The sequence below is a fragment of the Pollachius pollachius genome (assembly GCF_949987615.1).
Source record: "Pollachius pollachius genome assembly, chromosome: 7".
Taxonomy (NCBI): domain Eukaryota; kingdom Metazoa; phylum Chordata; class Actinopteri; order Gadiformes; family Gadidae; genus Pollachius; species Pollachius pollachius.
Genome location: NC_136940.1, coordinates 23,257,227 through 23,281,327, shown reverse-complemented (window position 1 = coordinate 23,281,327; position 24,101 = coordinate 23,257,227). Strand labels below are relative to the sequence as shown.

The window sequence follows — 24,101 nt, the reverse complement described above, 5'->3', positions numbered from 1 at the left end:
TTTCCTAACTCATTTTACAAATACAGCAAAACGGATATTCCTTATAAGGTCAGCGCGTATCGTGGGCTGTCATTGGCGCGTGCTTCGTTATACTGTTTGCGCTGCCTACGTGATGACGTAATGAAACTCACCTGGACCCGTCACCACTAAAAGCCTCGCCCCTGGTCCACAGGTTGAATGAATCACTTTAAACTCTTTATTTGTCAGTCTGCGTAATGTGTTTTCGAGAAGAGTGAACAGGCTACTTGATCGATTGGACAGTCTTGGATATTGCAAAAAATACAGGTATGGTAAATGCTGCTTAGAAATCGAAAATAGAAAGTGACAGATTTGAGTAGGAAATGGAAATATTATATCAAAGTATTTGTCAAAGTAAGAACAGTTTTGTTTAAAGGGGTTTAGCCAATAGTTATCCAAGTAAAGCCGTCAAGTTACATCCTACATTTGGCACGATCTTATATTCCATTATCTTTGTTTTGGCTTTAGATTCATCGCCACATTTGCCATATGACATAACGTGTACTTGTGTGCGATAATGTTTATTTGTGCACGAGCACGCGCGCGCCCAAGTAGGGGGGTCTCCAATGAAGAACCCTGCCGCCTTGGTCTCACCTTTCTGGTTCTGCCGCACATGCAAGTTTCTGCTTGCCTCAAAGAAAGTTTCGCAACAGTTTCGTCTCTGCATTCCAAAATACCTTCCTATATCAGTCCAAGGTATTTGGCTATGACGATAATCGTAGGCTACTGTACTTTGTGTATATACCTTTTTATAAGGCATCGCGATGGAATTATTGATCACTGCGATATTGATATAACCTTGTGTTGTGTTGCTGTGTTGTTGCTCTGTGTTACACGCATACCGCAGGGTAGAAGTTGGCATGGGTGAGAGTTGTGTTTGGCCTCTGAACCAGCGAGTGAGATTGACAGTTGCCATCTCTTACTGGTGAGTGGAAGCGAGAAGAGGTCTAGTTTATCCACTTCTGTGCCAATTGGGTTAGGATTTACTACGATACTTTAGGTTCGCTTCCAATCACTTAAGTGGCATACTCCTGTCATCCATCGTCTTTGTATGATGCCTATCAGAAATGGAAAGACGCATGTCACACAATGTGTTTATTATTTGTCATCATAAGGCTCTTTCAGTCTTTTTCACATGTCGACTTGTAAGATACTTCAGCAATAACCAAATCCAAGACGGCTTGGGTTGGTAAAACATCACTGTTTTACATATTTGACCACATCAAGTTTCTTCCTTTAGAGATGCTAATGTTTGCTTCATAGTTGGACTAGTATGGGCAAAGTTCTTGTCTGAGTGACAAGCGAGGGGTTATGTGTTTGCCTACTGAAGAGAGACACACCTTGGCTTCTTCTGTGTCCTGCTACTGTCTAGTGCTTGGGTTACCTCGTTTTTCCTCAATACACCCTTTCTCTTACTTTCAATTGTTTGAGCTTATTATTTCCCCCAATGTATTAATGATTCAGTGAGGGAAGCCAGGTAGTCTAAAGAACACCTGTTGGACACGATTGTTCAAGCAACGTCCAGTCAGGTCCTTTTTTATATATTAACCCTCTCAGATGTCATACTCTGAACTGAGGCAGCATAAACAACATCATCTGTATAGTAGTATCAGTGTATTTTGCACAGGGCCAAAATGAACTTTTTGTCTGTTCACCTGCCGGACGAGAAAGATCTACTGGCCAAGCAATTGTTTTAATATGTAACCCTGAATTTGTTTTACTGCCAAATGCCAAATAGTCAAATGAATCTGCCATTGGCTGCCAGGTGTTCTGTTCTTCTTTTTGGACCCTAAATACACAAGCACCTCCCAGACCTGTGCCGGCCAGTGTAAAGGACCAAACTATATATTTGGTGTCCAGGCCACATAAATGATAACAGAGTTGACCGCTAACAACACTTTAGAAAGCGAGAAGTTTGCCCTCCAAACGACATGCACCCAAAACTCTGCTTAGCCCGAGAGCTATTCCAAGGGCCATAGCATTGTGCGTGACTTTATAGGGAACCCTGAAACTTTACTCGGTAAGCAGACCCTACCCCCTGTCAATTATTAATGGTCCACTGTTCTCATTCCCCCGACGTAACCATGACACCAGGAGGCACAAACCTCCGGCCAGCAGCCCGGGACATACCAGTAGCTGTCCTAACGACAGGCGGACACACACACAGGACTGGCAGTGTGTGGCCGTGGACGTTGGTTCGCATTGCAACGGAGTAGTTTGTGCGTAATGGCCGGAACTTGGAATGTGACGCTTCTCCTCTGGTGGGGAGCAGGGATATAGGCGGTACTCTGGTTTCTCTGTATTTGCATGGGTTTGGTGGACAGTCGGACTTTGGTGATTGCCTTTCTCAGAAGGGCTGGTGTTCTGACCCCTTGGTTCCGTCGCTGCTGGTTGTTTGTGCGTTGGCGGTCCGTAGCAGAGGTCAGCAGGAAGGGTTTGGGTCGCGAGGATGAATCTCGCTCAGCGGAAGAAACTGATGAAGCACTTTGGCTCATTGCCACCGGAGCCTCCACCGCCTCTCATGGTCGTACCTGTAAGTGTGTAGCTCATCACCCCCCTCACCGTGGATAATAGTGATTCTGGTGGAATGCTGGATTGTTTTCACCTTCCTCTCCAGAACAGCTGCATTTAGATGATGGACAAAGATTGTAATATTCTGTATATTTTTAACACAATTGGCAATTCATCACCATTGAGAAAATGGCATTTTTTTGGTATGCATGGCATGTTGGTGGCAGATCCTTAAAGTAGATTTGCATGAGAATAACAAATCCATTGCCATCTTTTTTGTTTATCTTTTATTTTTGTTTTAAAGTTTGACATTTTGTGTTTTATAGCAATAACATGCATGACTCGCTGTATACCTGGCTCGTTATGACGTTTGACACTTAAGGTGTGCCAGGTTCCTGACTCGGGTTAATGGTTATCTATTCCCATACTACAACACCAAGCAGCATAGTGCCACCTTTAATCTGCGGTGATAAAGGCCAGCGGAGCCACAGCCTGGGGAGGTGGGCATAGCAGGCGGCGGGGGAGGAGCTCATCAGGTAGGGCTAGATGTTTTCCTTCCCCTTGTATACTGAAAGGGAAACACTGCCGTGCATCAGGTATTCATTACCCCGGGATTATCGGGTTACAGCTGGACAAGGGCCAAGTCACACGAGGTATCACACCGGGGTCTGGCTCCAGCAGGAAGTGTTTGCCGAACAGTCAAGGATCTGGGATTTTTCCCTTTTTCTCTTTTTTCTTCTTGGTGGAAGCTTCTGGTGTTGTGGCGTGTCACCCTAGGCCACATAGAGCACTGCTTGTTTGAAGAGTGCCACGCTCTGCAGGTGTGCAGTGGCATAGAAATCCCAGTTTGGGGGTGGGGGAAATGGAAGTGAGATTCAAAGAACAAGGGGTAAGTGGTCTCCAATGCAAAGCTCTGTTGGCTCAGGATCCACCTCCCAATGGCATCCAACAAAGTGCTCTTGATCGGTGTAACTTCATCAGTCTATAGCTCATCGTCCCTGGGTCTTAATACTTCGGCTCTTGGGCTCAGTGTGTTGGTGAGCTGGCTTTACAGAGGATCTCAGAGACTCCCACAGGGCCCTAGGCGTCAAGGCGGCTACGCCCTGTGTCCGCCATGTTTGCCTCCAGCCTGACCCCAGCCACCGTCGGGGAGTTCCCAGGATTGGGTAGCCTATCAATAGGATTCTGAATTTAAATATGGAGGGAGGGCAGCTTGTTGGCTGATGCTGTTGACACCTTTTTGATATGGGCTTTGTTGGGCCAGCATTTGTGGCTGGTGTGATTTAGGAGGATTCAGGAGGACATGGAAATGGTGTGTGCGCATGATTCAAATAGTGTGGTGAGTTTTTAAGCCAGCCGGTCAGTTTCGACGAAAGGCCCTGGACTCGAATCGTCAGCATCAGTAATCGCATGGCTGATATCCACCTGGACATCTGTAGTTCAATAGGAAACTTCATGTAATGATACAACTAATCCTTTTAACCCCTCCTTTCCACTGCCAGTGTTCAGGCCGATCTATTGATCTGCTGTTGAAGTTCTCCTGTTCAGCATTTGCAAAGTGAACTTCCCAAACCTTGTCCCCTTTTGGCTGTTTGTTTGTGTTTGTGATGATGGGGTTTTGAATCGTTGCCGTTCTAATCAGTGTATTTAGCCTCTCTTCGTTCCACTAAGCGTGACCCTTTTTGCTATCATGTGACCGGTTTCACTGAGATAAGCTGGTGGGGGCAGCAGACCTTGGAATGGCAGGGAGCTCGAACACTTATCAACACCCTTATCGACACGTATACGTTACACGTTCGTGTTGCCGGGGACTTTGTCGACTATGGCATGTCTGACGATGTTCGAGAGGGATTACCTTTGACTGAATACTGTGCTCGGTGAAGGGGAAACTTCCTAGACTGCGTTTGTCCACTTCCTAGTGCAGTATGGCAGTTAGTTGTTTGCCTCTCCTGGCTCCACCTTCTCTGCCCTGATTTCTCTGGGGAGCGATGAAACCCTCTGGCTCCACCTATCCACTCTCTCCCAGCACTGTGCAATTTGAGAACCATTCTGTTCCATTGTATAGGTGTTTTCTGACTCCTTCCTAAACTAGACGGGTAGCGACCGCATTTTGTAAGCTCAGTGTGCACCTCACCCAACCATAACAAAGTTTAATTAGGGTAAACTGCAATTAGGGTAATTGTTGATGCATACAGGTGTATGGACCGTCACTTAATGTGTACCGAAACCCAGCAGCAGGCTCACAACAGTACCTGTGCTTGTGACCCGATGGTTTTTATGTGTATTTTCGTGTTAATCATCAACCCCCTCGTCAAACAAAGGACCTACTGTTCACAGGTCATCGCATGCCACTCCCATAGTCCCCGGTTGTAAAAATGTTTGCGGTGTTTAGTTCAGTGGCTGGAGAATGTCAGTGTTTGCCCCCTGACTTGTGGCGCCCACTCCTCTCCCAATGTTTTCCCTCACTCCCAGCATAGGCCGTGGTCTGTCTTGACATTTGGCCAACAATACCTCACTGTTCTCTCGGATAGCTCGCCCTGCTGGTTTCGGTCTCTACGGCGCTATACGTAATCGCCCTACGTCACGCGTGATGGGACCAGCTTCATGGGCGACGGTTTGAAATGAGGTGGTATGTGGGAGATGTCAGACATGAATGGTATGTTGTACAGCGACTGGAACAATAGTGTGCTGGCGGGCGATGTCTCCCGGCGGGTCATGCTAAGCGTGGTTAGCCAGCTGCTAGAATACTGAACGATGAACGGCTGTGTTCTCAGGGATACGTGAGCGGTCTCTGTTCAAGAGTGACAATAGCACATCAACTGGCAGATGAATACAATCTACAAAGGCCTCCTGACGCAACGGCACCCGGGGCCAATATTTGACTACAAAATGCAGTCTGGAGGGAGGGAGGGAGGGAGTGTCCCCTGCTCTATACATTGTACTCTCGTAGCCTGGGTTTACTGAACAGTGTCGTATATCGTCAACACCACAGGGGCGTGCGTGCGTGCGTGCGTGCGTGTGCGTGCGTGCGTGCGTGCGTGCGTGTGCGTGTGCGTGTGTGTGTGTGTGCGTGCGCACATACAAGACAATCCCTCCCCCATACCTGTTTGACAGGACTGAGACAGGTGACAGCATGCTTCGTAATCACACACAGATACATCCTGACACACTCGCTCACACACACATAGCTTCAGGTTAGCCCAAACGAACTGTCCATAATATAGTGCAAAGGTTAATGGTTGTCTTTTGTTTTGGTAATTTCTTTGCAGTTTGCTCTACTTTTCTTGCGTCTGAATTTAATTTTTTATTTCACTGTGTTTCCTCCAGAAACCAGGCATGGAAGAGTTGATGATATGGGAGCAGCACACCATCACACTGAACAAAGTAAGCAAAGTCTCTTTCTCTCAGCCAATCTACATGTACAGCTACACGTCTGAATAGTGTATCTGAACACACACACACACACACACACACAGGAGGAATTCAGCTGAGACACACCCTGCTGCCCAGCTCTTGTTCGATGGACACCCGTGAACGCTAATGGAATGTGCTTACTCTCTTTCACTCTGTCTCTCTCTCACTCTACCCCTCTATTTACCTTTTAACATGCTTTCTCAACCCCTTCATTTTCTTTCACCTTTTCAAATAATTCATCTGCAATTTCTCCTCTCCAAATGTCTACTTTTTTTCTTCTTCTTCTTTTCTTCTTCTTTGTCTTTTTCTATTCTTTCAACGCCAGGACCCCAAGATGGGGTTTGGCTTCGCCATCTCCGGCGGCCGGGACAAGCCCAGCCCAGAGTCCGGGGACACGGCCATCGTGGTGTCTGACGTGCTGCCCAACGGACCGGCCATGGGGAGGCTGTTGTAAGTAACCCTAACTCTTTCCAAACCAGTTGCACGGGTGTATGCTCTTTATATTATTCATGAAATCATCATCGTCGGAGTAATTGGTCAAAAACAAAAGAATAGGACCAGACAGACAGACAGAGAGCGCGAGAGACTTGTATTTGCACTTCTGAAGGCACAGAGCATCACATTGGTAACATTAACTTACCTCTGCCCACACAGCACCAAAGACAACATCGTCATGGTCAACGGGGTTTCCATGGAAAATGTCTTCTCCAACTTCACAATCCAGAACCTCAGGTCATGTGGACAGACGGCCAACGTGGTGAGTACGATGGTTAGATGTCATCCTTTCTCTCTCTTTCTCTTTCTCTTTGTCTCTATGAACCTCTTACTCTAACTCTCTTATACCCTCACTCTCTTTCTCTCTATGAACCCTTTCTCTTTCTCTGACTCTCTAACTCTCTCTTTCTTTCTCTCTTTCTCTTTGTCTCTATGAACCTCTCTTACTCTCTTATACCCTTTCTCTTTCTCTCTGACTCTCTAACTCTCTCTTTCTTTCTCTTTCTTTCTCTTTGTCTCTATGAACCTCTCTTATTCTCTTATACCCTCACTCTCTTTCTCTCTATGAACCCTTTCTCTTTCTCTCTGACTCTCTAACTCTCTTTCTTTCTCTCTTTCTCTTTGTCTCTATGAACCCTTCTTACTCTCTTATACCCTCACTCATTCTCTCTATGAACCTTTCTCTTTCTCTCTGACTCTCTAAGTCTCTCTTTCTTTCTCTTTGTCTCTATGAACCTCTCTTACTCTCTTATACCCTCACTCTCTTTCTCTCTATGAACCTTTCTCTTTCTCTCTGACTCTCTAAGTCTCTCTTTCTTTCTCTTTGTCTCTATGAACCTCTCTTACTCTCTTATACCCTCACTCTCTTTCTCTCTATGAACCCTTTCTCTTTCTCTCTGACTCTCTAACTCTCTCTTTCCTTCTTTCTTTCTTCCTTACTCACCCTCTCGCTCTACCCCCTCTCCCTCTCTCTTACCCCTCTCCCTCTCCCTCCCCCCAGACGGTGAGGCGTCCCCGTAAGATCCAGCTGCCTGCGAGCACGCGGCCGACCCGCGCCGTCTCCCACTCAAACCTGCTGGACAGCGACGCCCTGACGCGGCCGACCCGCGCCGTCTCCCACTCCAACCTGCTGGACAGCGACGCCCTGACGCGGCGGCCCCGCCGCTACTCGGACGGCAGCGACAAGGGCCGCAGCCGGCCGCGCGCCCGCAGCAACACGCCCGACCGCAACGGCCACAGCAACACGCTGCCGCTCATGAACACCACCTACAAGCGGCTGCCCAACAACGACGTGGCGGAGAAGCCCATCAAGGCCACGCTGCTGAAGAAGAAGCTCAACGACGGTACGCCGCGGCGAGCTAAAGGGCTAACAAGCTAAAGGGCTAGCGAGCTAATAACAATAATAAATTCGATTTATTATTGAATAAATTCAATAATAAATTTAATATAGTGCTTTTCTAGGACTCAAAGTCTCTTTACACTGGGCGGCGGCGGTGGTAAAACACACAACAGACATGCAGCACTGATGTACAGTAGAGAAAAGACGGGTCTTGATGCGGGATTGGAAAACCGGGAGGGACTCTGAGTCTCTGTCTTGGGGGAGGGAGTTCCAGAGCCTGGGAACTCCCAGCCTGGGAGCTGCCCTGGAGAAGGCTCCAGCTAACAAGCTCACGCGCTAACACACTCATGCTTTGTGTCTCGCGGCTCGAGAGAACGCAGGGTAGCGTCGTGGGCAAGGGTGTTCGACCACCGGCCGAAAGGTACCAGGTTCGATTCCCAGTCGAGGTCCACGGCCAACCTGTTGGTGGCCTATAGAGCCAAAGAGGCGTGACCCCGCCTCTACCTGCTCCCTATTGGTCGATATCTGAATTCAGGGAGTCGCCTCGGATGAGAGTGTATTTTCCAGATAGATTAAGGTAAAAGGATGTGTAGTGTTCCCGGTTTTCTTGGTAAGACTATAGAAGCAATGAGCTTGACTCCAAAAATGACATGTCTCTTGAATTAGGTTGACCTTTAACTTGTCAAAAGGGAACAATACAAACGAAGGCATGAAATCGAAATAAGGGTTAGGAAACGTGACTCTACTGAAGCGTACAAAACGGTAACTAAAAATATGCATTAGACATTGACTAAATTTGGCTCTTAAAGGATGGTTAAAAAAGTCAATGGTTGACAGCCAGCGTTGGAATAGTTTTGAGTGTACCTTTTTATTTTTGTCCGAAGAACCCGTTCACATTGATTGATTTGTGTGCGGCTTGTTCCTGTCTATTAGAGTACGGATTGAAGCTGGGAAGCCAGATCTTCATCAAGCACATGACCGACACGGGCTTGGCTGCCAAGGAGGGCACCTTGCAGGAGGGGGACCTCATCCTCAAGGTACAACCCTGGGGGAGTCGGACCCAAAATGGCCGACGCTTCACGTGACGAAGCGCATCATGAAACACCTGCATCCCCCCCTGACTGTACACACGCTGTATTTAAACATTAACTGCCGGTAGCATTATTATCATTAGTTCTCCATGTTAGACGGCTGTTGTGGAAATATTAATCAAATATAATATACAATTATATACAAATGATATTAACCTTGTTTTAATCAATTCTAGTCAATTTGAAAGCCTAAACTTTGCTGCCTGTATCTTCCCATCATCATGTTCTAAATTTTAAATTATCATGTTAGCCGAAGTATCCGAAGAAGAAGTTACTCTTCATCAACGGTATTGTCCCCATTAAGACGAATGTCTTTGTTGTTTCTTCTCCAGATCAACGGCATGACCACAGAGAACCTGTCCCTGCTGGAGACCAAGCACCTGGTGGAGAAGAGCCGAGGCCGGCTCACCATGACGGTACTCAGGGACAGCCGCAAGTTCCTGGTCAGCATCCCCGAGGTGGTGGACAGCGCCCCCAACAGCGAGGATGACCGTCGCCACGACAGCAGCTCCGAGCTGGAGGGTGGGTCGCCGCGGTGATGAGAGAGAGAGAGAGAGAGAGAGAGAGAGAGAGAGAGAGAGAGAGAGAGAGAGAGAGAGAGAGAGAGAGAGAGAGAGAGAGAGAGAGAGAGAGAGAGAGAGAGAGAGAGAGAGAGAGAGAGAGAGAGAGAGAGAGAGAGAGACCCCCCTAAATGTGTTTTATTACATTATTTGTTTCCAGACATTTCAGACCTTGACATGGACATGCCTTCTCCAAAAGAAAGAGTTTCCAGGCATCCAACGAGAGAAAGAACCGCACGAAGGTACGCACACATGTTCACACGCACAGTCATTTTCTCCTCCACACATTCTCTTTTTGAATGTTAGTTCAAAAACCATCTTAGATTATCATGATCTCAAACTGCTGTTCTTCTCCCATGGTAGAACACGAACCCAAGTCCCGCCTCCAGCCAGGTCCAGAGACTCCTCCCCCCTGCGCTCCACCCTGACCAGGCCTGCAGCCCGGCCCCACTCCTCTCGCAGAGGTCAGTCCTGCAGCCACCCCACCAACACCACCCACTGTCACCACCACCACAACACCACCCACCATCACCACCACAACACCACCCCCCATCACCACCACAACAACATCACCCATCACCACCACAACACCACCCACTGTCACCACCACAACACCACCCACTGTCACCACCACAACACCACCCCCCATCACCACCACAACACCACCCACTGTCACCACCACAACACCACCCCCCATCACCACCACAACACCACCCACCGTCACCACCACAACACCACCCACTGTCACCACCACAACACCACCCACTGTCACCACCACAACACCACCCACTGTCACCACCACCACAACACCCACTGTCACCACCACCACAACACCACCCACCATCACCACCACAACACCACCCCCCATCACCACCACAACAACATCACCCATCACCACCACAACACCACCCACTGTCACCACCACAACACCACCCCCCATCACCACCACAACAACATCACCCATCACCACCACAACACCACCCACTGTCACCACCACAACACCACCCACTGTCACCACCACAACACCACCCACTGTCACCACCACAACACCACCCACTGTCACCACCACAACACCACCCACTGTCACCACCACAACACCACCCCCAATCACCACCACAACCACATCACCCATCACCACCACAACACCACCCACCGTCACCACCACAACACCACCCACTGTCACCACCACAACACCACCCACTGTCACCACCACAACACCACCCCCCATCACCACCACAACCCCACCTACCATCACCACCACAACACCACCCACTGTCACCACCACAACACCACCCCCATCACCACCACAACACCACCCACGATCACCACAACACCACCCACTGTCACCACCACAACACCACCCCCCATCACCACCACAACACCACCCATGATCACCACAACACCACCCACTGTCACCACCACAACCACAACACCCATCACCACCACAGCACCACCCACCACCACCCACCACCCACCATCACCACCATTACAACACCATTCTAACATTCACATCCTCAAGTGGATGGAGGTATTTGAACCCTCAGTGCCTGCAGTATCGGAGGGTGGCTGTAGCAGGTCACTCCCGCCGCCCCGGCGTGTTAACACTGGGACTGTTGGCAGGACAAAGTGTTTGTCTACCAGAGCTTCAGCTCCACAGCGCTGTGAGAAATCACTGCACTGTTCCCTGAGGTTCCTTCGCCTTCTGTGGCAGCAGAACCTGTTTGCCTTCCTGGAATTGCCAGGAGAGAGAGAGAGAGAGAGAGAGAGAGAGAGAGAGAGAGAGAGAGAGAGAGAGAGAGAGAGAGAGAGAGAGAGAGAGAGAGAGAGAGAGAGAGAGAGAGAGAGAGAGAGAGAGAGAGAGAGAGAGAGAGAGAGAGAGAGAGAGAGAGAGAGAGAGAGAGAGAGAGAGAGAGAGAGAATTTTAAATCAACAAGCAGCTGGAGAGATCCTAACAAAGACAGGCCGGCAGTTGTTGTTTCACACAGATTCACAATGGGACGTTGATCTGCAATAACGTGGGTATGTGTGTGTGTGTGTGTGTCTCCAGCCCTGAGTGAGTCTGAGTCGGACCACAGTCCCTCCCCTCCACCTCCCACCCGGAGAGGAGACACCATCGACATAAGGGATAAATACAAGTGAGCCCCCACTGCCTACCACCCGACACACTAAAGCTGGCTGATACAACAACACAATCCTCCTCATTCCAGGATTCCTTCTTCGTTAGAATACACACTATAGTGTAGGTCTCTGTTACGTTTCACGTAGTTTGTAAAACATTAACCAGCCACAAACGAATTTCTGTGTTTTGTTGATGAATTGATTTGACTATTGCTTTATCGTTATTCTAACTAAATTGTTCTCTGTTCTGCTACTGCAAGCATGCCCATTGTTTGGACATCTTGTCTCCCTCTGAGAACAAGTTTCATGAAAGCCGTGTTATCGGACCACAGCACTGGCCGTGCGAACAAACTAGACCTCACTACATGATGTAGAGAGCGATCCTGATCATGATCCCTTCTCTCTCGCTCGCTCTCGCTCTCGCTCTCTCGCTCTCACTCTCGCTCTCGCTCTCGCTCTCTCGCTCTCTCGCTCTCTCTCGCTCTCTCTCTCTCACTCTCGCTCTCGCTCTCTCGCTCTCTCCATCTCTCTCGCTCTCTCCATCTCTCTCGCTCTCTCTCTCTCGCTCTCGCTCTCGCTCTCGCTCTCTCTCTCTCTCTCTCTCTCTCTCTCTCTCGCTCTCGCTCTCGCTCTATCTCTCTCGCTCTCTCTCTCTCTCTCTCTCTCTCTCTCTCTCCCCCCCCTCCCCTCCCCAGGAGTCTCTCCGGTCTGTCCATGCTGCCCGACCCACGCTCCTCCCCCATGGCCCAGAAGTGGGCCCCTCCCCGCACAACCTCGGCTGCCTCCAAGCCCCGCAAGCCCGTCTCGGAGTCGGACTCGGACCGGAGCGCTTCCCCTCCCCGCCTGAGGCAGGAGAGCCCCCGGCCCAACTCCAGATACAAGTAGGGAGACCCCTCTGTTCAGACACCCCCCCCCCCCTTCCGTTAACCCACTGGCAGACGCTGCCTCTCAATATAAACTTAAAGAATAGTGTCAACATAATGACAACCTTGAACGCAAACCGCCATTTACATATTGAGGTAACGGGTATACAGTACATTAGCGTGATCGAATAGGGTGATTGTGAGGTGGTGGTGTCCATGATATACGGACAGAAACGTACTGTACTGACAGCGATATGTGGTCGTTCCTCTTTCTTCTGACACACGTACTTATTGTCAGTCGCTTTTGATAATGGCGTCTGCTGGTTGACGTAAATGTGACGTAAACGTAGGTAGCGACTGAGAACGTGTGCTAAGGAGGTGTTCCAAGTGGTATCATGCGAGTGTCGGGGGTTAAAATGTCAACCTCAAACCGAATCGAGACTGTTAGCTCTCTGGGGAATTGTCTGCGGCTGGACGATACTTTATCTGCCCCCCCCCCCCCCCCCCCCTCTTCCAGGGTTCTCCCGGACATGCCCCTCCCCGGGATGAGGGCGTCCCCCATCAATGTTCGCCAGGAGCCCCTACGCAGAGTCAGCTCCCCGGTCAGACCACCACCCCCAGGTCAGCACGCACACACACACGCACACGCACACACGCACACACGCACACACGCACACACGCACACGCACACACGCACACACGCACACACGCACACGCGAAGATATTGCAAGGTACTTGAGTGAAAACGAGGGACATATGTTCTGTATTTAGTCAACAAGGTATTCAGTCATGAGTTCAAGGCTGACCACTTATCTTAGAATAAATATTTGTCGACTAAAAGAACAGAGTGCCCCTATTAGTACACTGCCTGAATTTGTTAGGGTTGTTGTTGTTTTTTGGTTTCTACCAAACGATCAAAGCTACCACTAACTCATGTCGCAGCTGTCAAACGGCAACCCTCTCCTGAAGCACTCCTCTCAAACACAGCCTCCCCAATCTTGAGACACATTTGATGGAACTACCTGTCACAAGTGACCAGTATGCCAGATCAGGGCAGGGCAGGATATGATTCATTCACCTGATCTAACCCTTTGCCTCTCTTTCTCCCTCCCCCTCCACCACAGACTCTGAGTCCGAGTCAGACGAAAGCACTAACTACCCAACGAGGCAGGGCACACACTACAACCTGGAGTCGCGCGATAAATACAGGTACAGATGATTGTCTGTCCCGCCCCCATCCTGTAGCCCCGCCTTCATTCTGCTATCCCCTCCCCCGAGCCTTCAACAGGACCAGGGGAGAATTATGCACACTGACCGCTCAGATTTACCTGGGCTTATAGCTTGGATTTTTTTGCTTTTTGTGATATCCGCTTAAATTACTCACTGTTGTGAGATTGTTAATTTGTTAATATAACTATTGATTTTTGCTGAATTTGCTTGTTTTTAAAGTTTAAAAGCCTCCTAATCTTATTTTTTTTGTTAGTTTTGATAATTTTTTGTGTTTGACTGTGTACCACGTGATATAGTGTGTATCTCTGTTGACGTGAGTTGATTTTCAATGACTAATAAAAATAAATGTGAATTACCTTGAACCTCTCCCTCTACTGTATGTGGCCATGTGTTGATGAGAAACAGGACATTCACCATATCCCCTATTTTATACGGAAACCCTTTTAAAATTTCAATTGAACATCAGTTTGATAGATGTGTTTCAAAACCAAAACAAAATACTATCCGGAATCAAACAAGACCGCGATTGATCTCGCTAAAAGCCGATAACGAATCAATTGGTATTGAACTCAATGATATTCTGTTGAGTGTTAAAGATGTAAGTCGTCAACGGGATCGCAGCCCCGCCAAACGCTGAGGTGAATATGTAATACTTCATCTAATCATCGTCTCATCAATAATCATACCAGCCACCGCCCTTTCCAAACGTCACTCAGGCCTTGTTATCTTCCCTCACTCCCACCTCCCTGTCGTTTCTTCCAGAGTCTTCCCAGAGCTGGCCCCGAAGGTGGCCCCGAAGCTGGCCCCTAAGCCCCGCTCCTGGTCCCCGCCCACCGTCAGCGCCTTCCCCACCTCGCTACAAAAACGTGTGTGTGTGTGTGTGTGCTTTTATTTAATGCAGATATTAGCATTTCAAGCTCGTTCTTGGTTGATCGTAATGGCTGCCTTCGTTTGATAAATGTACTCAAATCCGAAACATTTTGGCGGATATTAACATCTCCATCACGCGGTGGCGTGTCATTTTTCCTCTCCAGCCGTGTCGGACTCTGAGTCGGACGCGAGCTACAGCTCGGTTCCCCAGAGGAGGGAGTCCTCCGAAAGCGGGGGGTCTCACAGGCTCCAGGAGCGCTACAGGTGAGCTCTCCCAACGGGTGCCTTCTGCCCGCCTCGGTCCTTAAAGCTCTCACCCTACACCCTGACGTCTCCTGTTCCTCATCATACCAAAACCAATGAAACCATACAGCCGTCGCACACAGTGTTTAATAGAAACCCGAGGTTAGAGCGACCATTTCGAGATGTTGTGTTTGTTTGTTATCTTGATCTGAGATACGTTTTTCATGATTGATCCAAAACTCAACATTTTGGCTGCTTGATATTGTCGTGTTCTTGAAGAAAGTAGTTCAATCCGGGTCGCTTTTAGCTCACTTTATTTGTATATAAGTATTTCGGTATGGTAACTATGAAGCAAAAGGAGGGAATTGTATTTAACACGTGTGGAGAGAAATACCGCAGAGCTATCTTCCAGCCCTGGGGGGCTTTCCCTGGGGCTCTCAACGGGTTTGACATATGTCTCTGACCTCATCTGACTCCGCTCCCCGTTTGTATCAAGTAGGCGTGGCCTATGTGAAGTAGGCGTGGCCTATGTGACGTTTTGGCTCCGGCTTCCTCACCTGTGTAAAGGTGCTGCCATCTGTGGCTGGAGTAGTTATTGCAGCTTATATGTTGGTCCTGCTCCCCTTGTGACTATGTATAGTAATTACAGCTTATATGTTTGATCCTGCTTCCTTGTGGCTATGTGTGGGCAGCTTATGTGCTTAAAATACGTAACAATATTTCAATTGAAATTCAGCTTTTAATGAAGACGAGAGATAAGACTGGGCTTGGGGCGGCACTTGTTTGATCGGGATGGATGTGTAGGGCGGTGACGCACCATGCTCTACTCGTTGCTCTGCCTGAAACCCTCAAAGAAGCGTCTCCACTCATACACGGCTGCACACGCCGCCACAGATGACCTCGAACTGAATCACATGACATGTCTCAACGTAGATGCAAGATCGGATGTTTTATGTCATCCCCCCCCCCCCCCCATCTCTCTCTCCATCAGGGTGTTACCGGTGACACAGTCGGCCCCGCTGAGACACACGGCCTCTAAAACCTCAGCAGCAAGCCGACCCACCCAGGACGGTCCGTATCCCCCCTCCCCCTTCCTCTCTAACACGCGTGCTTGTCTCTCCAGGGTGATATCAGCCCCCTTAACCCGCGCAGTTCTGCTCCTTCTCCTCTTGTACAGATTCCTCCGGGTCCGACCAACTCCGGCATCTCCGGAGGTCTGGGAGTTCGGAGCCAGGGAGCCATCACGGGTAAAGTCACACCGAACATCGCCAGCGCACCCGAAGAGACACCCGTCGTCTATTGTCACCTGTTTCCCCTCATGTTGAATATCGAGGATTAAAACCGTCGTTTTAGGAGGAGCGGCGGTAGCGCACAGTACACGCAATGTGCATTCAATGTTAGTTAACATTATCGTTTAAAACTTAAGTATCTCGTAGTCTTAGTTTTGTATCAATAGTTCTTGTGTTTATAAAACTAAAGCTCAAGAAATGTCTTTATTTTCCAACACTCAATCGAATCTTTAAAAGGACGATTTCAATTTACTTCCACATAAACATAAAACTCAAAATTCAGCATTGATCTATGTTATGTTGTACTGCAGTTGCCCCTAATTCATATGCTAAGTTCATATTGATCGATCCTGTCTTCTCCGCAGACCCCGTCCGTCTAAAAGCAGCACTTCTAAGTCTGGGGTTTCAGGAAAGAACAAGCCTGTCTCCTGTAGGTATCCATTATGGCTCTACAGCCCTATTGCTCTGTCTGTCTGTCTGTCTGTCTGTCTGTCTGTCTGTCTGTCTGTCTGTCTGTCTGTCTGTCTGTCTGTCTGTCTGTCTGTCCTCCATGTGGCAGTGCATTAACAGCTTCCTTCTCCTTTCAGCCAAGCCAGAGGAAGAACCTCTCTACTCCTTGCCCCCAGATTCCTATCCCACACCCAACGTAGGGTGGGTGTCCGATATTTGAATTATTAAAGCAATGCTGTCAATCAATTGTCATGATTTGGTGATGTGTGTGTAATTGATGTTCAATATGTAGGTCGATGTATACGTCTATATATAGGGGCGGGATATTCTCGTGGTCAGGGTGTACGACTGCAAGCTGTAAGGTACTGGGTTTGATCCCTGATTATCGTTAACGAAAACTAACAAAATAATGAAAACAATTATTTTTTTTTAACAAAAAAGATAATTAATTACTTATTATAAAAAATATAACTTACTAAAACTGTATTGTGTGACGAGAAAACTAACTGAAATTAACAAAAATTAACTACATTATAAACAAATTTATTTTGTCCATTTGTCTTTTGTGGATAGTTGTTCATCTGTCCTAAGTGAATAAATTCTTTAAAAATGGCACGATGTTTTGTTGAATTTTTATCACACAATACCTTTTCTGATCCTTTTTTGATCTAGAATCTTGAAAAATGCATAATATTACAAAAACAGGCAAAGACCTGCATTGAAATTGATAAAGTCTAAACTAGAACCAAGCACTTTCAAAACACGTGGACCAAACTTAAACCTCTTTACAAATTGCTAATGAAAAAGCTAATGAAAAAAGCCAGAAGATAACAACCTTGCTGATTACCACATCCTGCCTGCCGGCATCCTTTAGCAAAACGCCCTGACCCCTTCCTGCTCCTTAACGACCTGTATCTGAATGCACATATATGCATATTGTCTTAATGTTCTACATTGGTTCTTTGTTTACGTTGTGCCTCTGAATTCCTAGGTATAGCTCCGACCTGCACACAGTGTCCTTCATCAAAGACGGCAGCATCGGTCTGAGGCTGGTGGGAGGCAACGATGTCGGCATCTTTGTGGGCGGAGTCCAGCCGAATAGCCCCGCCCAGGAACAGGGCATGCGGGAGGGTGACCAGATCATGCAGGTAAAGACCTCAAACCCTGAAACCAATTCGACCAATCGGAATGGCTGCATGACTGCATCTTAAAATTTGAAGTCTGAATGTATGTTTGAACTTTTTCAGCGATTTTATCTTTGATTTTATATCTTGCAATGTACTTTATAAAGTCAACGATATGTTGTTTCTTCAGGTGAATGAAGTAAGTTATGTTTTTTCTGCAGGTGAATAAGATGGACTTCAACCATTTCACCAGGGAGGAAGCGGCCAACTACCTGCTCCACATCAAACACGGGGAGCCGGTGGAGATCTGCACGCAGAACAAGATGCACCGTAAGGACCACATGATGCTCGACCACCATTTACTGCAATAAACAAGTCAGACTTCTTCTAAGTACAATGTAGCTATGATCCACTGATATGTGTTTGTGTGGGCCAATGCCACCTCATGTAGCTATGATCCACTGATATGTGTTTATGTGGGCCGATGGCCCCTCATGTAGCTATGATCCACTGATATGTGTTTGTGTGGGCCGATGCCACCTCATGTAGCTATGATCCACTGATATGTGTTTATGTGGGCCGATGGCCCCTCATGTAGCTATGATCCGCTGATATGTGTTTGTGTGGGCCGATGCCACCTCATGTAGCTATGATCCACTGATATGTGTTTGTGTGGGCCGATGCCACCTCATGTAGCTATGATCCACTGATATGTGTTTGTGTGGGCCGATGCCACCTCATGTAGCTATGATCCACTGATATGATACAGTGGCTGTGTTTGTGTGGGCCCATGCCCCCCCCACGGTGAGACTAACCCCGGGCCTCATCTGTGCAGTCTACAAGAAGATCCTCAAGTCCAGCCTGGGCGACAACTTCTACGTGCGGACCCATTTTGACCACGAGGCGGACACCCCCGTGGGGCTGTCCTTCACCCGGGGGGAGGTGTTCAGGGTGGTGGACACCATGCACCGCGGCAAGCTGGGCAACTGGCTGGCCATCCGCATGGGGAACGACCTGCACGAGCTGGACAAAGGAACCATCCCCCACCAGGCCAGGTGAGAGCCCGGAGCCTCCTTCACAATTCAGCGGATCTCTGTTGATTTTAATAAGATAATCTGATAATCTGTGAAAAATAGATAGTAATTATATATTGTGTAGCATCTTATCCCAGCTAGCTTGGTTATATAGGGGGAAGGGGTTAGCCTAACAAGTGATATTGATTGGCCCCTGGTTCCATGAACATCCTTACTGTACCGACGGCGATATATTGGTTCTTATCTTCTGATCGATGTACTTATTGTAAATCGCTTTGGATTAAAGTGTCTGCTAAATGCCATAAATGTCAATGTAATTGTAATATTATATATATATATACACTTGAAATACTGAATAGACATAGACCCCATGAATAATGTACAGAAATGCAAACGGCAGCATTGAGAAAGGCCTGCTGATTTCCCTCTTCCCAGAGCCGAGACCCTGGCCGTCATGGAGCAGGCCCAGAGGGCCAGCGGGGAACGGCAGGCCTCTGGGCCCAGGGCCGAGTTCTGGAAGCTACGGGGCCTCCGAGGGGCCAAAAAGAACGTCCGCAGAAATCGGGACGATCTTCTGCAACTCACCATCCAGGGCAAATTCCCTGCTTATGAGAAAGTGCTTCTCAGAGAAGGTTTGTGTTTAGTTTCCTTGTTGCTCTCTGAGATCACATGAATATCCTGGATCAATGGTTTTAGTCATAAACACCCTCTGTTGACCTCTTGGATTCATTTTGAATGTTGACGTTCATGTCTCCAGCTAATTTCAAGCGACCAATCGTCATCTTGGGTCCTCTCAATGATATCGCCATGGAAAAGCTGGCTAAAGAAATGCCTGATGAATACGAAGTGGCAGGTTGGTACACTATTCATAACGTTAAGGTCAACGGTTAACACCGCTAACAATGCATCTTTTTTATTTTGTGTTCCCACTCGCCTGTAACGCGTTCCCTCTTTTGTGGTCCATCAGAGATGGTTCCCCGTAGCGGTGGTGGAGACAGTGCCTCCACGGTTATTAAACTGGACACCGTCAGGGCGATCGCTGAGAAGGTGAGTTGTTGGACGTGGAAGTAGGACTGTGTTGATTTCGATGTTCATCAACATTCCATTTACATTGAGACGCTTTTATCCAAAGCGACTCACAACAAGTACATTTGTCAGGAGAAAGAGAAACAATATATTGCTGTCGCTACAATAAGGATGTGCATAGAACCAAGTGCCAAGCACTAGCAATTGTAAGGTTGTTATAAATTAAAAGGATCTAATTAAAGGATCTAAACATAATCATATGAATATGAGCTTTACGCCCTGCGGATGATTCTATCTCTGTGACGAACAAGTTGTGTTGATCCGGTCTGCTGCAGGACAAGCACCCCCTGCTGGACATCACGCCCACTGCAGTGGAGAGGCTGAACTACATCCAGTACCACCCCATGGTGCTCTTCCTGGACCCTCACAGCCGCAAGGACATCAAGGCAATGAGGCTGAAGTACAGCCCCAACTCCACCAAGAGCTCCAGACGCCTGTACACCCAGTCCCTTAAGATTAGGAAACACTGCAGCCATCTGTTCTCAGGTACTGCTTCTGTTTCAAAGTTCACACTTTATCAGATGGATAGCCATAATCGTCTGCTGAGTCCAGGTTCTGCTTAGATCTTTCTTTCTTTCTTTAGTTTGAAGTAGTAGCAAGTTCTTCTATGTCTATTTATTATTGTCTCATAAGAATTTCCATGTACAGATTAATTATCTTGTTAAACCACACATTCGATAATAAAATACATTGCCGTCTTTCCTTAGTTTTCCCCCTTCATGTTCTCCTCTCTGTGTGCCTCGTTGCCGTTGAGACGAGTCTGAGTGTGCTCTCCCTGACTGTGTTCCAGCACGCGTTGACCTGCAACCGAGCTCCAATGTTTGGTATGATATCCTTAAAGACAAGATCCGTCACCAGCAGGCTAAACCAGTCTGGGTGTCTGAGGTTACGGTGAGCCGCACTCCTCCCCTCCAATATCTCTCTCTCGATTTCATGCATATTAGACACCGCTCATTCCTGGGTGGCATCTAAAGAAATAACCCATTTCAAAAACAAGGAATTGGTTCCCCACAGTGGTGGTTGAGATAGTGCCTCTACCGTTATTAAACTGGACACTGTCTAGACTCTGCATAGCCTCCCCCCCTTTCCGATAAAAGTGTCTACTAAATGTCAATGTAAGGAAAGATGTATTTGTGTGTTCAATGGGGCTTCAGCAAAACTAACAATTGAAAAAATGTACAGCAGTGTACCTGTCTAGGAAACTAGAACTCCCTTGCAAAGTTCGACAATACATTTGTGTCTTGAGTGTGACAATGGGCCCTGGGATGAACAGGATGAATATACACCATGTCAAAGACCATTCCTACGCGTGTAATCATTGCTGCGTGGGTCAGCTTAACTCAGGAGGGGGTGAGGGTTTACTTGTAACCGGAATTTTGTTAGTTCGATCCCCGGCACGAGTGTTGAGGTGTCCCTGAGCAAGACACCTCACCGTAGCTGCTTTATACGAGCTGGCTGACACCTTGCATGGCTGTTAACTGTATGTGAATGTGTGCATGAACCGTTGTAAGTCCCTTCGGATAAAAGCGTCTGCTGACCGCCCTGAATGTCGACGTGTTCCTCCAGCTGGAGAGCGGCGCGGAGCAGGACCTGGACACGCTGGACCAGAGCCACTCGGACTACCTGAGCGCCGCCAGCGACCTGGAGGACACCGACGGCGAGCCCTTCACCGACGGCGAGACCTACACGGACGAGGACCTGGACGAGGCCTTCCCCGGCCAGGAGGCCGCTGCCGCCGCCGCCAAGATCCAGCGCGGCCGCGGCACCAGCAGCGCCCTGGCCCGCTCCTCGGAACCCGCACCCGAGTCCCTCTCGGACCTGGAGCCCGTCCCCGAAGCCGAGACCTACTCGCTCCGGGAGGTGCCGCCGCTGATGCACGTGCCGGAGCCGCGGGGGGTGCGCCATGAGGAGGACGACGACGACCGTAGCGCCCCGCGGCGCGCCAGGAGCACCAGCCCGCAGGACAACCGCTCCCACCGCAGCTGCTCCGGCTCGGACGCCAGCGACGCGGAGCCGGCGGGCCCCGGGACGCCGGCGGTGTCGGAGGGACCCCCGGACTTTGTGGCCCCCGATCCCACGGGGCGGGGCGCTGGGCCGCTGGAGGACGAGGGGAGGGAGAGCGAGCCGGAGAGGGAGAGCCCCCCGCCCGCCTCGCTGTCACTCATCGAGGAGAAGCTGCAGCAGGTACGTCACGCTGTGGATACGGGATCAATGCCAAAGCTCGTCCTAGAGACAATCTGTTACAGTAAAGCATGCACAGCCTCCCCCCTTCCCCCCCCCCCCCCCCCCCCCCCACACACACACCCTCTTACACACTTATTGTCAGTCCCTCCAGAAAAATGCGGCGTTTTTTTGTGATTGTTGCAGCAAAAGATCCTTGATTATGCGGCACGTTTTATTAAAAAATGCCATGAAATATGCGGCACATTTATGCAATTTTATGCGATGAAATTGCGGGAACTTGCAAATATTGCGGGAATTTGCGAAAAAATGCGGGAACTTGCGAAAAATGCAGCTTTTCGATGACGTTCACGTCGCGTAATTACGTCACTTCATACCGTTCCCATGGCAACAGGGGGAAATGGCTGCTCTCGTGTGAAGTGAACGCAACATTTTTCAACTTTCTGCTAAGATATATGTGACTTTTTTGCAACGAAAATGTGGGGATTATGAAATCATGCAAGCCCCGCATATTTTGCGCGGAAATCGGCAATTTATGCGGTGAAAGTGCGGCATATTTGAAAAAATGCGGCCCCCGCATGAATATGCGGACTTTGGCTGATTACGCGTTGAATTATGCGATCGCACAATCGCGTTTTTCGGGAGGGACTGTATTGTATGTTGTAGTTTCTGGCACTTAATGTACGCACTTATTGTGTGTTGTAGGTCCCGGCACTTAATGTACGCACTTATTGTGTGTTGTAGGTCCTAGCACTTAATCTACACTCTTATTATGTGTTGTGCGTCCTGGCACATGACAATACACAAACAGTACTTAGCATTGTGTAGCATCTTATCCTAGCTATCTTGGTTGTATACAGTGAGTGGGTTAACCTAACAATTGTTAGTGCTTGGCACCTGATTCTGTGAACATCCTTACTGTACCGACAGCGATATATTGTTTTCTCTTTCTTCTGACAAATGTACTTATTGTAAGACACTTTGGATAAAAGCGTCTGCCAAATGCCCTCAATGTAAATGTAAAGCAGAATGTTGTTGTCGCCCTGTGTTAATAATCGTGTCTCTCAGGCTCGCCTGGCCGAGCCACAGGAGAGGAAGTCTTCGCCCGCCTTCATCGTGTAAGTATCAGCTCGCTGTGCCCCCGAGAGATGGATTCTTCCAGAGAGGCGCATTGGCCTTGGTGGTAACTCTGCCCTCCTTCTCCTCCGCTCCGATAGGCTGGCTCATCACCAGGCCCTCCAATACCGGCGCACGCAGATCCGAGGCAGCGACAGCTCGGATGAAGAGGAGGAGACCGATGACGTCGAGTGGGGCCCTGCAACCGAACTCTAAGTTCTGGAACTCCACGGAACATTGGGCTTTTCGAACCCAACTTTATTGACAGGTTCCACGTTGCAGAGTCATTGCGTGATTCCTACAGTTGATTCTCACCTGGTCAACTGGCACATATGGGAGGAGGAGCGTATTCATCTAACTGTAAAGCCAACGACGACACTCCCTTTGAGAGATAAATTTATTCAGTTTAGAAGATGGTGGGCGGCCATATCCAGGGTATGATTAATTGGAAGATGGTGTATTGATTGTGCCCTTTTTTTTCATATCCAGAGAAATATTTTATTTGATCAATGTAATTATGAAAATGTCTCCTTTGTTCAATTTTTGTATCCATGCCATAAATGCAAACAATGGGTATTGTTTTAGATTGTTTTAATAAATTCTAGTTTTATTAAAACTATTGAGATTGTTTATTACAGCTGTATTTTAGGATTTTTATTAAATTCTTGCATAATATTGTTGTCGATTTCTTATAGCAAAACGGGCATACCCATGTTTAATTTTTATGTTTTAGCCATTTTTGTTAGCATCATATGCTATTCATGGGAAGGTGTGCCAAATGTTTGGTAATCTGCCGCCACTTTGGGTGTAAATAATCTGCATTTCATTTTATTGTCGTAGTCGCATTTTTGATAATCCATGTTTCCCAATTTTAGTAGATACTTTAAATTAGCCTACCAGGTGTACCCACTCTAGCAATATAAAACAATTCAATATACATTTTTATAAAATATTCGAACACTAACCATTTCTGTCTCTAAATCATTATTATTTTAATATTAATAGGCTGATATATGATCACTCGTAAACTACTCAACCCAGATAGGAGACGGGTTTAAAAAAAAAGTTA

The 24,101-nt window shown here is 48.1% G+C and overlaps 1 protein-coding gene across 6 annotated transcripts; it reads left to right on the top strand.

Annotated features, from left to right (window-relative positions):
• Positions 1-145: 145 nt before the first annotated feature.
• Positions 146-23,996, top strand: tjp3 (tight junction protein 3). 6 transcript variants are annotated; one of them, XM_079740260.1, is made up of 30 exons: positions 146-285; positions 5,857-5,913; positions 6,269-6,393; positions 6,598-6,700; positions 7,439-7,781; positions 8,711-8,814; positions 9,201-9,390; positions 9,589-9,670; positions 9,792-9,892; positions 11,476-11,563; positions 12,242-12,427; positions 12,927-13,030; positions 13,534-13,618; positions 14,402-14,505; positions 14,674-14,773; positions 15,744-15,823; positions 15,930-15,999; positions 16,407-16,471; positions 16,629-16,692; positions 17,483-17,639; positions 17,837-17,945; positions 18,451-18,670; positions 19,085-19,281; positions 19,407-19,502; positions 19,617-19,696; positions 20,011-20,221; positions 20,526-20,626; positions 21,302-21,919; positions 22,985-23,034; positions 23,134-23,996. In XM_079740260.1, the coding sequence occupies exons 2-30, from the start codon at positions 5,866-5,868 to the stop codon at positions 23,246-23,248; spliced, it is 3,996 nt and encodes a 1,331-aa protein (XP_079596386.1). In that variant the 5' UTR covers positions 146-285; positions 5,857-5,865; the 3' UTR covers positions 23,249-23,996. The 6 variants fall into 6 exon arrangements, with proteins under 6 accessions (XP_079596386.1, XP_079596390.1, XP_079596389.1 ...); XM_079740264.1 differs by lacking the exon at positions 146-285 and adding an exon at positions 923-943; XM_079740263.1 differs by lacking the exon at positions 146-285 and adding an exon at positions 3,162-3,182.
• The last annotated feature ends 105 nt before the right edge of the window (positions 23,997-24,101 follow it).